General features: G+C 50.5%; 3 protein-coding genes across 5 annotated transcripts in view; 2 read left to right on the plus strand and 1 right to left on the minus strand.

Annotated features, from left to right (window-relative positions):
* TFPT (TCF3 fusion partner) overlaps positions 1-2,516 on the plus strand; it is a 13,703-nt gene extending 11,187 nt beyond the window's left edge. The window contains exons 4-6 of one of the 2 annotated variants that reach the window (XM_019625796.1): positions 1,571-1,640; positions 1,718-1,936; positions 2,351-2,516. In XM_019625796.1, coding sequence (XP_019481341.1) covers positions 1,571-1,640; positions 1,718-1,936; positions 2,351-2,470 — 409 coding nt within the window. In that variant the 3' untranslated portion in view covers positions 2,471-2,516. Of the gene's footprint in view, positions 1-1,526; positions 1,641-1,717; positions 1,937-2,350 lie in introns of both variants that reach the window. The other variant, XM_019625795.1, reaches the window with a different exon arrangement.
* A 50-nt stretch (positions 2,517-2,566) lies between these two features.
* NDUFA3 (NADH:ubiquinone oxidoreductase subunit A3) lies at positions 2,567-5,304 on the minus strand. Its single transcript, XM_019625736.1, has 5 exons — positions 5,279-5,304; positions 4,920-5,024; positions 4,530-4,711; positions 3,214-3,291; positions 2,567-2,720 (listed from the first exon to the last, which is right to left on the minus strand). Exons 1-5 carry the CDS (start codon positions 5,302-5,304, stop codon positions 2,629-2,631), a joined length of 483 nt encoding a protein of 160 aa, XP_019481281.1. The 3' UTR covers positions 2,567-2,628.
* On the plus strand, positions 5,002-10,363 carry OSCAR (osteoclast associated Ig-like receptor). Of its 2 annotated transcripts, none has more exons than XM_019625698.1 (6): positions 5,002-5,636; positions 5,829-5,965; positions 6,660-6,692; positions 8,612-8,944; positions 9,598-9,879; positions 10,068-10,363. In XM_019625698.1, exons 2-6 carry the CDS (start codon positions 5,929-5,931, stop codon positions 10,196-10,198), a joined length of 816 nt encoding a protein of 271 aa, XP_019481243.1. In that variant the 5' UTR covers positions 5,002-5,636; positions 5,829-5,928; the 3' UTR covers positions 10,199-10,363. The 2 variants fall into 2 exon arrangements, with proteins under 2 accessions (XP_019481243.1, XP_019481244.1); XM_019625699.1 differs by having other exon boundaries at positions 5,002-5,184.
* The last annotated feature ends 1,298 nt before the right edge of the window (positions 10,364-11,661 follow it).

Below are 11,661 nucleotides of genomic sequence, written 5' to 3' on the forward strand. Positions count from 1 at the left end.
GGGTGTGCTCCCTTTGCATGGGGCATGCAGCAAATGAAGCAGGAGCCTTAGAGTCACAGACTGTTTCAAGCACTGTCTTCTTGTACGACTCTGAGCAAGCAACATCCCCTCTCTGAGCCCATTTCCTGTCAACTAAGAGTAACACCAAAGTTGCAAAGCTGCTGAGGAGTCAACAGGAGCTCTTGGGATGAGCTCAGCTCAGAACCTCCTGCCTCAGGTCACGATGACCAGGAGGAGCGTGAGCTCTGGGACCAGTGTGCCCCAGATCTGATGCTGACGCTGCCTCTCACTGTGTCCCCATCTTGGCAAAATGGGAAGAACGGGATTTATGCTGAAGGGCTCCATGGTGATGTACTTACAGTGATCAAATCTTAGAGACAGACAGGAAACTGGTGGTTGCCAGGGCAGGGGAATAGGGAGTTGTTTAATGGGAACAGAGGTTCACTTTGGAAAGATAACAAAATTCAGGAAATGGATGGTGGTGATGGCTGCACAACAGTGTGAATGTGCTTCATGCCACTGCACTGTACATTTTAAAGTGGGTAAATCAGTAAATATAATATGTATGTCTTATCACAATTTTAAAAAAATGATTTTCTTCAAAAGCAAAAATAGTGAATAAAATGAAATGTAAGATAGGCCGAATCACTCCTCTGCTCAAAACCCTGCAGGGGTCACACCTGACTCAGAGTAAGAGTTAACATTCCTATACCAACCAACCAGGCCCTATGTCAGATGGCCCATCGCAACGGTCTCCTCAGCCTACAGAGAACACACCTGACACGTGCCGCCGGCCTCAGGGCCTTTGCACTTGCTGTTCCTTCCGCCAAGAACCTTCTCATGCCACTCCCTCCCTCACCTTCCCAGTGAGGCCTTCCCCACCGTCTTTTTTAAGTTCTAATCAGGTACCATCTATCCTCTTTCCTATTTTTTTATTTATTTTTATTTTTTAAGGAGGGCATAGCTCACAGCTGCCCATGCAGGGATCAAACTGGCTACCTTGGTGTTATCAGCACCATGCTCTAACCAACTGAACTTACTGGCCACCCTCCTTTCCTACTTTTTAACCTATTAGGATTTGCTGGCTTACAGGTAACATTCAATTGGTTAGAGCTTAAAACAAAAAGTTTTTAAAAGCAAGGACAGAGAAAGAAGAGAAGGTGGCATCAATAAGAGTGAGGGCTCCTGGAGTCTTTGCACATGCTTCTCTCAACTTTTAGTTACTAATCAAGATAATAACTTACATTTGAACATTTACTGAGTCGCTATCCCACTGACAGCTTTAGAGAAATCTAGTTGCAGTGTCACTCTCAGCAGTCAGCCCATTCAGGGTTCATTTCCGGTTGACAAACAGGAAACTGAGGTGCATAGGTCACCTTGTCTTGCCCAAAGTCCCACTGGCTGGTCAAGTGCTTGGCACCCGGGTCTCTCAGACCCTTGAGCTTGGAGCCTTCTGGGTCAAGGACACCTTGGTTTCAAAAGGAGTCAGAGCTGGGCTGTTGAGTGCCCCTTTCCCCAACCTCCAGAAGATCAAGGTGTCCCCTGGCGACTTCTCTCCCTCCGGGCGCAGGTTCCTCATGAGAGTGCTGGACTCCTACGGCGATGACTACCGCGCCAGCCAGTTCACTATCGTGCTGGAGGTGAGCATGGAGTCTCCGGGGGACTGAGTGAGCAGGGAGCCCAGGACACAGCCTTCACCTGCCTGTCTCCCTACCAGGATGAGGGCAGCCAGGGCACAGATGCCCCCACCCCAGGCAATGCTGAGAACGAGCCTCCAGAGAAAGAGGGGCTGTCTCCACCCAGAAGGACACCTGCACCCCCAGAACCCAGCAGCCCAGCCCCCGGCGAGGGGCCCAGTGGGCGGAAAAGGCGGCGAGCACCCCGGGAAGGACGCCGAGCAGGAGCTGCGCTGACTGCAGAACTGGCCCCTGTGCAGGTGGGAGGCCTGGAGCCCACAGGCTGGGGGAGGTGGGCTTCGCAGCGGCAGGCCCGGGGGTGGGGGCAGGCTAGGAAAGCTGGAGAAAGGCTGTAAAGCAGGAAGGGTTGGAGGGGGTTGGGGTGGGGGTTGGGCAGGAAAGGAGAAAGAGTTGGAAAAGGCCGGGAAGGCTTGTGTGGAAAGGAGGATGGAAGATCCGGAGGAGCTGTGGGGAGGAGGAGGAAGGATGGGAGACCATGGGTGGAAGAGATTTGGGTAAAGCAAGAAGCTGGAGACCCGTGGACCTGGGGACACTCTCTGAGACACACGCTGGAGGCTGTCTGGCCTCTCCAAACCTGGGAGAGCAGGAACGGTGGGGCCCGAGGGCCTTCTCTAGATCCCAGGCTGACCCACATCCCACTCTTTTCTCCCCAGATTAAAGTCGAGGAAGACTTTGGCTTCGAAACGGATGAGGCCCTGGACTCGAGTTGGGTTTCTCGGGGGCCAGACAAACTGCTGCCCTACCCCACCCTAGCCAGCCCTCCCTTTGACTGACACCCCCCAACCCCCCACAATAAACTGACCCCACATTTGCCTTGGCCACTGTCTGCTGCTCCCACCTCTAATCACACACATCCTCAGACTCAGGAGTTGGTTTTCACATTTTTATTGAGGGCCATGGTGGGGATCCTCGTCCCTGTCAGTGGAGCTGCTCACAGTTTCTTCAGCCACTCCAAGCTTCGGCCCTGGGGGTCCTGGGGGTGGCTGGGTATGTCAGGCATGTTCCCATCATCTCGGACGGGCACTGTGGGAAGGGAGGGGGCCACTGAGACCAGCAGATCTCCAGGGACCCTCAGAGAAGGGCTGGTCTGTCAGTTACATTCAAAGAGGAAAATGGGACCCCAGGGGAGAGGTAAGACAGGAGAGTAAGAGTCAGAGATGCAGACCTAGAGACTTGGGAAACCAAAGAGAGGTTGATGCAGAAAGGAGACTCTGAGAAAGATCCAGCAGAGATAAGGAAACAGGACAGAGACCTGGAGAGGTGGAGACCCAGAAAAACAAAAATCCAGAAAGCAAGAGATGGGAGGGAACCCAGAGAGGGAATGAAATCTGGACCCACAACAGAAAAAGTGCAAAAATGGACAGGAAGTGAATTTTACAGCATGTGAATTATATCTCCCCCCAAAAGTCCAGATGGCCCAGCAGAATCTCAGATCCTTGCCGAGGAAAGACCTTTCCGTCATCACTCCTCCCCAGCACAGGAGGGCCCTTCAGGTCCTGCCCTGGCCCCCACTCACCTGGGTAGTTGTAGGGTGTGACTTGGTTGATCATGGTGGCATACTTGGTGAAGGGGCTGAGGGGGGGCAGAATTATAGCTGTGGAGAGAGGCAGGGGTGAGGACCAGGGAAGGTGGTTTGGGGGGTGGGGGGAGGGCAAGGGCAGAAGCTGAACATTGGCAAAGTGGGGGGGGGTCAAGTGCATGGGAGAGGGGAGGACGAGGTACAGCACCTCCAGGAGGCCCCTTGGCACCCTAGGACCCCCATTTATCAGAAGGGCCTGTAACTTTTTGGAGGTAGGGCCGGGAGCCAAGCACTTTCAGATATGCGGGACCTAGAGGGCACAGAAGAGGGAAGGAGTGGGGATGGCCATGGAGCATACTGGAGGGTATGTCTTGGGAATGTAACGAATGGTTACAAACTGAGGGAAAGGGTTGTACAAGGAACAATCTCTGAGAAATTACAGTCCATCCATGGTAGGAGCCAGGAGACCTGGGGTGTGGAGTAGGGCACATAAAGGAATGTTCTAGGTTGGCACTGTCTGATAAAAATATGAGTCACACGTACTTTTACATTTTCTAATTGCCATATTACAGTTAAAACATACAAATTAATTTTAAAAATATATTTAACCTAGCATATCCCAAACATCATTTCAACATATCAACATGAGAAACACTGAAGTATTTTATGTTTTTTTGGTCACATTCAAGTCTTTGAAATCCGGTGTGTACTTTACACGAGTGCAACACGTACCACCTCAATTCATACTGGCCTCATTTCAAGTGCTCAGTGGCCAATGTGGCCTGTGGCTGCTGTCTGGGACAACTGTGTTCTAAGAACTTTACCCAGTATATGCCCTGCCGACCAACAGTATTGACAAGACCTGGGAACTTGTTAGAAATGCATCGTTCCAGGCCTCAGCCCTACCGACTCAGAGCCTGTATTTTAACAAGACCCCTCCCCACCCTCCCTGACCCCAGTGCACATTCAAGTATAAGTAATCCTGTTCTAAAGCAGTTTCTCAATAAAGGCAGCACACTTAGAATCACTGGGCGATTTTCACAAGATGCACATTCCTCAGTCACACCTCCACCCCCACCCAACTCAATTCAGAATCTGGTGGTGGTGGTGGTGGGGTGATGGTGAAAGGGGGTAGGAATCAGACGTTATTATTTTTATGGCTCAGGTGTTTTTAACGCACAGCCAGGGTTCAGAACCTCTCCTTGTGGGACTATGGCCCTCTTGGGTGGGTATGTATGGGGTGGGGTTGGTAAAGGGGTCATAATATCAGGGATGTGGGTAGGCAAGGGGACGTCGTGGGGGTGGGTACACACTGATGGGTTCACAGAATGCTGAGGGTAGGACGATGGGAACTCTGGAGCGGATGGAAGAGGTAAAGCTGGAAAGTCGTTTGGGGTGATGAACTTTCGCGCTCACGCACCGAGGCCCCCGATGGTGAAGGACGCGACCAGAACCGGCTCCTTGGCCCAGGCATTCTTGAAGAAGGCAGCGAGTCCTGGAGGAGTGAGCGGGGAGGGTCACCTCTGCAGGGGATGTCCCCGCTGACCTCTAACCCTCTCGCGCCACCCCTGCCCTGGAGGAACCGTCCCGTGACTTCTGCATCCCCCTCCGGCCCGGACCCCACCGTCTCCACTGGGGTTTCGCCGCGCCCTACACCCGTACCGCCCGGGATCTTGCAAGCCCATCGCGCCGCCCACACTTACTCCCCGCCATCTTGGTCTCGGCGACAGCCGCGGCAGCGAGGGCGCGGAGCACCCTGGGTATTGTGGTCCCTGCGCCCGAGGCGCCGCTGACTCCGCGCGTGCGCACTGGTTCAGAACAGCTGTCCAAGGAGGAGGCGAGCACGCTGAGCACCCTGGAAGTTGTGGTCCCTGCATGAGAGTGTCCGCTGAGTCCGCGCGTGCACAATGGCGCAGAACAAAGCTCGTAGGCGGCTGCTGGAAGGGAGGCGGCGCTCCAGATTTAAGCGTAAGCCTGTCTTGGCACCGCTGCCTTCGCTCTCTTTTCTCCCTACCCTGGAAGTCGCTCCGGCGTGACTTCCAGTCCTCCTGCTGCAACCTACCGGAGGCGGAATGCGGTAGTCCTCATTTCATAGTTTACTTATGAAAGCCCATTTTACAGATTGAGAAACGGAGTCTTGGAGAGGACGAATAACCTATCATTTGAGATCGCTGCTCAAAATCAGTTCGTCCTGGAAGCCCTAACTCTCATCACAGAAGGGTTAGGGACCTTCTGTGGACACTCACGGTGCCCTATGGGACCTCCAGTATAGCGCACATCACTTTTTTTTCTTTTTTCTTTTTAACGGACCTGGTCCGGATCTGCCTTTCCATCAGACTGGGATCTGCTTGAGGGCAACAACAGAATCTGAGTCCTCTCTGTGACCCCAGAATCATGCAGCGGGGTCTGGCACATAATAGGTGCTAATTTTTTTTTATTTTTTTTGGGGGGGGCATCATTTTTTGTTTTGTTTTGTTTTGTTTGGCTAAATTTTTTTTTAAGTTTAACTAATGAACACAATCGGTTATGACTGCCCCAATCCCAAGTTTTTCCACATGGGGCTGTGACAGTCACCCAGGGGACCTCACCTCGCTCCTCCCTTCCCTAAACAGGGCTCTGCCTCTAACAGGCTGATGTTGCCTCACTTCCTGGAAGGCGAGAGGGCAGGGTTGAGCCTTGGCTCCTGCTCTCGCTCCAGTCAACCTGTCCACCATGGCTCTGGTGTTGATCTTCCAGCTGCTGACCTTCTGTGAGCCACCCACGCCCTTCTGCTTGGGTCTCTGGGATGCAGAGAGACAGGCTCTGGGGACCCAGTCACCCAAAGAGGTGGGGAGGGAGCAAGGGACAGGACTACTGGTCTCCCTGAGGGTGGGGGTAGGATGATCAGGCAGCACCAGCTAAGGGTTTAGCACTCTAGGCCAGAATAACAGGACAGGACTGGAGCCCAGACCCCTGGGCCCTAAAGGAAGAGAACACAGAGGCCCTGAACTCCTGGATGAAGAAGAAGTTGAGGGTAGGTTTCTCCAGCTCTTGAGGCAGGAGAGGGCTCGATGACCTGAACTCCTGGGGATAGCGAGTGTTGAGTCCCAGATTCTGATGTGGGAGGAGAGATGGAAGCCAGGAAACCTGGGTCCCTGGGAAAGGGGTGAGCTGGGGCCCAGACTCCTGGACTCTAGAAAGGAGAAACCATGGGCCAAGATTATTGTCTCCTGGAAAAGGTGAAGTCCAAGAGCCTGAACGTTTGGATACGGGGCAAAAGACTTCTGGTTTCTTAATAGGTGGGGATAGGAAGTCTGGCTACTGAGAGAGGAGGAAATGTGGGCAAGATTCCTGTTTCCCAGAGGAAAAAGAGCCTGGGGACTTAGATTCCTGGGTTGCCAATGACATGGGGCTGGGAGCGGCCTAGGGCTTTACCAAGACTAAGCCTCCTCAACCTTCTACAGGGACTCTGTGTCACACAAACATCACTCCAACTGGTGAGTAACAACCCCCATCCATTCTCCTGTATGTTGCTAACATCCCATTTCCAACTACTCAGATTTTATTTTGGTGCCCACCCTCACCCCAAATGTCCTTATTTCCCTCCCTCCCCTTCCTTTGTTTCTTTCCTTCTGTCCTCACTCCCTTTAGTGACCAGTATAGGTGAGCAGTAAAGACCATGAACTTTGTGGAGCTAAAGAGACCTAAGCTGGAACCCCAGTTTCACCATCATATTCATTTATGAACTGAACCATTGCATACTAAGTTTCAGTTTATTTTTCTGTGAAATGGGCTGTTGTGAGGATTTAATAAAAATCACATATGAAAAACCCCTGGCTCAGAACTTGACATAGCACAGGACTCAAGAGATAGGATTTCTGGCAACGCTAATTATCTCCCCCTTTGAAAAAGTAGAGTCCTCCACCCTGAGATATTCCTGGGTTTCTTTCCAGGTTTTCTGATGGGGAGACCTCTACTTTCTCTCAACCTCCCTGCACTACACTCAGGCTTCAAATAAGAACCATTAATACCTTAGCTATGAATTTATTTTAAATGATTATTTTTAAATGACAAAGCTAATATATATTAATGGCTTTAAAAATTCAATCATTGCCAAAGGACATATATTATAACTGCCTCTCTTTTTCCATTTCTCATCTTCCTTAAATAATCTCTGAACCCTTACAAAAATTTTCCAAGTATTCAGACACATGTTTATGTACTTTTTGGTTTTCTTGCCAAGGCAAAAATGATATTTCATGACTCACACTGTTCTGCATCTTACATTTTTCACTTTATAATCTCTTGGAGATATTTCCATGTCATTTAGCTCCTCTCTCTCTCTCTCTCTCTCTCTCTCTCTCTCTCTCTCTCTCTCTCTTTCTTTCTCTTTAAATGCTGTCCAGCATTTGCCATTGTGTGGCCAAGTTCTAGTTTATTTAACCTTCTTCATATATATTTAGGTTGTTTCCAGTTTCCCTCCTCACAACCAGTGCTGCAGTGAGTGCCCTGTATGAGTTTTTTGTGCACATATATGTGCCTTTATCTAGGGTGCAGTAGTGAAATTATCGGGTTGTTGGTCAAGCCCTTTGTGGTTCTAGATAGAAATTGACCAACTGCCTTCTCAAAAGGTGCACAAGTGCCTGTTTCACCACATCTCCACCCAAGCAGAATATTAACCATTGTTTTAATTTTTTAACTGATAGTAAAAATATCTCTTTTTTAAAAATATTTACTACTAAGGTTGAACAATGCTTCCCACCACTACCAAATGTGTTTTGATCAGTTGGACAGCCTGTTCTGTGAATTGCCTAGTCATATGTTTTGCCCACCTTTCATTTGGGTTGGTCCTAGGATTTCTTTCTATACTCTTATGCGATTTATGAATAAGTCATTCCTGCCAGTGCTGTCATTTGTCTTCTAGACTCATTTATTTGTCTTTTCCCATATACAACTTGAAAATGTTGAAAGGGTCAAATTTACTAACCTTGTCCCTTCTGAATTTTTCCTTTTATATTTTAAGACAGCCTTCTCTACCCCCAAGAGAAATATATTTTCCTATATTTTCTTCGAATATTTTTATAGTTTTTTTAAAAAACGCATGTAGTTCTTTAATTAATCTGGAATTTGTCTGGGGGAAGGTTATGAGGTAGAAATCTAACATTTTACCCCCAAAATAGACAGCAAGTTTGGCAGCTATTGAAATACGTTGGATATGTTACAAATATCCTGGAGAGCAATTTAAAATCACAGATTTCTAGGACCCAACTGTAGCTAGTTTTGACAAAGCCCACTGGAGGTCCAGCACCTCCCCTATTTTACAAAAAGGGGAACTGAAGCTGAGAAAGAGGCCTTGATTGCCCCCACGTGATTCTCCTACCGCCCCAGCTTCCCTTTCATCTCCTTGGGTTCCCAGGAAGCCTGAGGACCCAGGCCACCGGTTTATTCAGTCCCCCAGCCTCATACCCCAAGCCGTGGCTGGGGGCTCAGCCAGCTGCAGTTGTGACCCCCGGAGTCAATGTGACCTTGACGTGCCGGGCACCCCAACCCGCCTGGAGATTTGCCCTCTTCAAGTCTGGAGAGATCGCCCCCATGCTGTACCGGGATGTGTCTGTGGAACTGGCGGAGTTCTTCCTGGAGAAGGTGACCCCCGCCCAGGGGGGCAGTTATCGCTGCTGCTACCGGAATCTGAGCTGGGCGCCAGGTGTCTGGTCCCACCATAGTGATGCCCTGGAACTGCTGGTGACAGGTGAGGTCCTGAGGGAGAGGAAGGAGAAGGGACACAGGAGTGGGATGAGGGAAGGGGGAGGAGGGACAGAGATAGAGACATACAGAGACAGTCTTGTATCATGACACATGGGAGAGAGAGAGGGAGGGAGGGAGAAAGGGAAAGAGAGAAAGAGAGAGAGAGAGAGGGAGGGGGAGGGAGAGGGGGAGGGGGAGAGAGAACCAGAGAAATGGCTGATTCTCAACCAGTGGTGATTGTGTCCCCCAGGTGATCTTTGGCAAGATCTGGAGACATTTCTGGTTGTCACGACTAGGGAAGGGTGTGCTACTGGCATCCAGTAGACAGAGGGCAGAGATGTTGCAAAACAACCTTCAACGCCCAGGACAGCCCCCTACCCCCACCCCACACAACAAAGAATTATCCAGATTTATCCAAAGTGTTACTAATGCCGAGGTTGGGAAACCTTGGGAGAGACACAAGGAGAAAAAAATCAGGAGACACTGCCTCTGAGATCCCGGGGGAGTGAAACGCACACGATGAACAGATAAAAATTTTAGGCACAAGGTACAGAGGGGAAAAGGGACATACAGGGAGGAGGAGTCAAGCAAGAGGGAGGAGAGGCCCGGGAGGCTCCGGGCGGCGCCCACCCTCGTCTCCATCCACCCCCCTCGCAGATGAGATGCCGCGCCCGTCGCTGGTGGCGCTGCCGGGGCCCGTGGTGGCGCCCGGCGACATCGTGTGCCTGCGCTGCGCGGGCCGCATGTGGAACATGAGCTTCGTGCTGTACCGCGTGGGCGAGGCGGCTCCGCTGCAGTACCGGGATTCCACGCAGCCCTGGGCTGACTTCCCGCTGCCCGGCGCCCACGCCCCCGGCACCTACAGCTGCTACTACCACACGGTTACTGCTCCCTACGTGCTGTCGCAGCGCAGCGAGCCACTGGTCATCAGCTCGAACGGTGAGGGGCTTCATCACCCTCAGCCCCTCCTCCCTTAGACCCAGGAGTCAAGGTTATCCCTCCCATCGACCCTCTCAATTTTGAGGGGGTCGGGTCCCCAACTCACACTAGAGTTTAGAGCCCCCGAGGGTGGGGCCTACACTTCGTGTTGGGTAGCTGACAGTCTCTGTCCCTTGCTCGACCCTCAGGCTCCGACTCCTCGGACTACACCCTGGGCAACCTCATCCGCCTGGGGCTGGCGGGCCTGATTCTGGTCTCCCTGGCCACGCTGGTGGTTTTGCACGGGCGCACCTATAGTCGCGGCCCTGGTAGCGCCTGAGCCGAGCTCCAGAGAACTGGATCTAGACGCCTGCCGCGTGGTGAGACTTTCCAGAGAGGCAAAGAAGAAGCAGGGACCCCTGGGTGGCCTGGCCCTCCCAGGAGCCCCACGGCCCTCCTTGCGTCTGAGCCCAGCTTCTTGAGTAATAATACCCTTTGCACCATGCGCTCTATCTTCCTCTGGGTCATTTCTCCAAGGACCTTCCAGGTCAGTGGAAGGTGATATGAATGCTTAAGGCTTCCTAGCCAGAAAACCTGAATTCGAATACTAGTGCTGCCGATCACTCACTGTGGGATATGAAGAAAGTGACCTTCCCCAAGCCTCACTTGCCTTAGCTGTAGAATGGGCGCACTGATAATACACACTTTATAGGACTGTTGTAGGATTAAATGGACAACACACATGAAGCATTTAATACAGTAACTGGCCCTTAGTAAATGCTCAATAAATATTAGCTAGTGTATAACAGTGATTTCTAGCAAAGTCTCAGGACCTGAATGAAGTCCTTCCCCCCCCCCACCACCACCATTGTGCATGCTCCAACTCACCTTTTAAGCAACTGATTGTCATTCCTTTCAGGACATCAAGCTTGATCACCAAGCAAACCTCTTAAACGCCTCCTCAAATTTTTTGCAAAGATAAACCAAGTAGAAATTCTTTCCTAATTACAGCTTCATTTGCACGCAGCTGTTTTCCTCGAACTGTCATTTCCATTAAGCTGGGATCAGTGGTCTTGGCTGCCCTCACAGTTGTGCTAAAAATAACGCAAAGCATTCCACTGGCAGCCCCTTGGCTCCTCTTGTCTTGTTTCTCTTCCTCGAAGGCCTGGTTACATGCACAGTTTCTTTTGAATTTATTAATTTCAGTTTTGTTTTTATCTGGCAAATGTTGATGCCTTTCTCATCCATATACACACACTTTCCATCTCTAAGCACTTTTATTTTTATCACTCAACACTCATGTGTTCCTTTCTTGACTTATGCCTAATTTTGGTGGAACACATATCCTCTTCTCTTTAATAAATTCTCAAACTTCCTGGTTCCCTTCTTCCTGTTTTATAGAGAACAGGATGACTTCCAGGTTTTGGACAGCCCCAGCTCCCTCCCCCACCTGGTGGGTGACCTGGAGCAATCTACAGACCCTCCTGAGTTTTCACCATAAACCAGGAAACTAAACATATCTACCATGTCAGTTCTAGAGAGATTTTAATGAGATAACTTGTCCGCAATACATGGAAAGAGATAGCTAAACCTTAAATTAGCAACTTTAACTTTTTACCCTCGTTTTGGAGAAGATGCCATAAAGTAAGAAGCAAAGTTCACATCGCCACCCTGTACACACATCCATCCATACTAAAATTCAAGTTCCATGAAGCAATATTTACTTCTAGATGGATGCACATTGATATATTGTCACGTCCAGCGTGGCAAGGGCAAACGGGTTTCTCTTGAGGGGCGGCGTAG

This window comes from Hipposideros armiger, unplaced genomic scaffold (assembly GCF_001890085.2).
Source record: "Hipposideros armiger isolate ML-2016 unplaced genomic scaffold, ASM189008v1 scaffold_639, whole genome shotgun sequence".
NCBI classification, from domain to species: domain Eukaryota; kingdom Metazoa; phylum Chordata; class Mammalia; order Chiroptera; family Hipposideridae; genus Hipposideros; species Hipposideros armiger.

Excerpts from the sequence above, each read along its gene's own strand:
- OSCAR (XM_019625698.1), top strand. The coding sequence starts at position 5,929 with ATGGCTCTGGTGTTGATCTTCCAGCTGCTGACCTTCT. Across the intron at positions 6,693-8,611 it reads CACAAACATCACTCCAACTG|GAAGCCTGAGGACCCAGGCC; the intron begins GTGAGTAACAAC and ends TTGGGTTCCCAG. Across the intron at positions 8,945-9,597 it reads CCTGGAACTGCTGGTGACAG|ATGAGATGCCGCGCCCGTCG; the intron begins GTGAGGTCCTGA and ends CCCCCCTCGCAG.
- NDUFA3 (XM_019625736.1), bottom strand. The coding sequence starts at position 5,304 with ATGAGGACTACCGCATTCCGCCTCCG. Across the intron at positions 4,712-4,919 it reads CGAGACCAAGATGGCGGGGA|GACTCGCTGCCTTCTTCAAG; the intron begins GTAAGTGTGGGC and ends TCACTCCTCCAG. Across the intron at positions 2,721-3,213 it reads CACACCCTACAACTACCCAG|TGCCCGTCCGAGATGATGGG; the intron begins GTGAGTGGGGGC and ends CCCTTCCCACAG.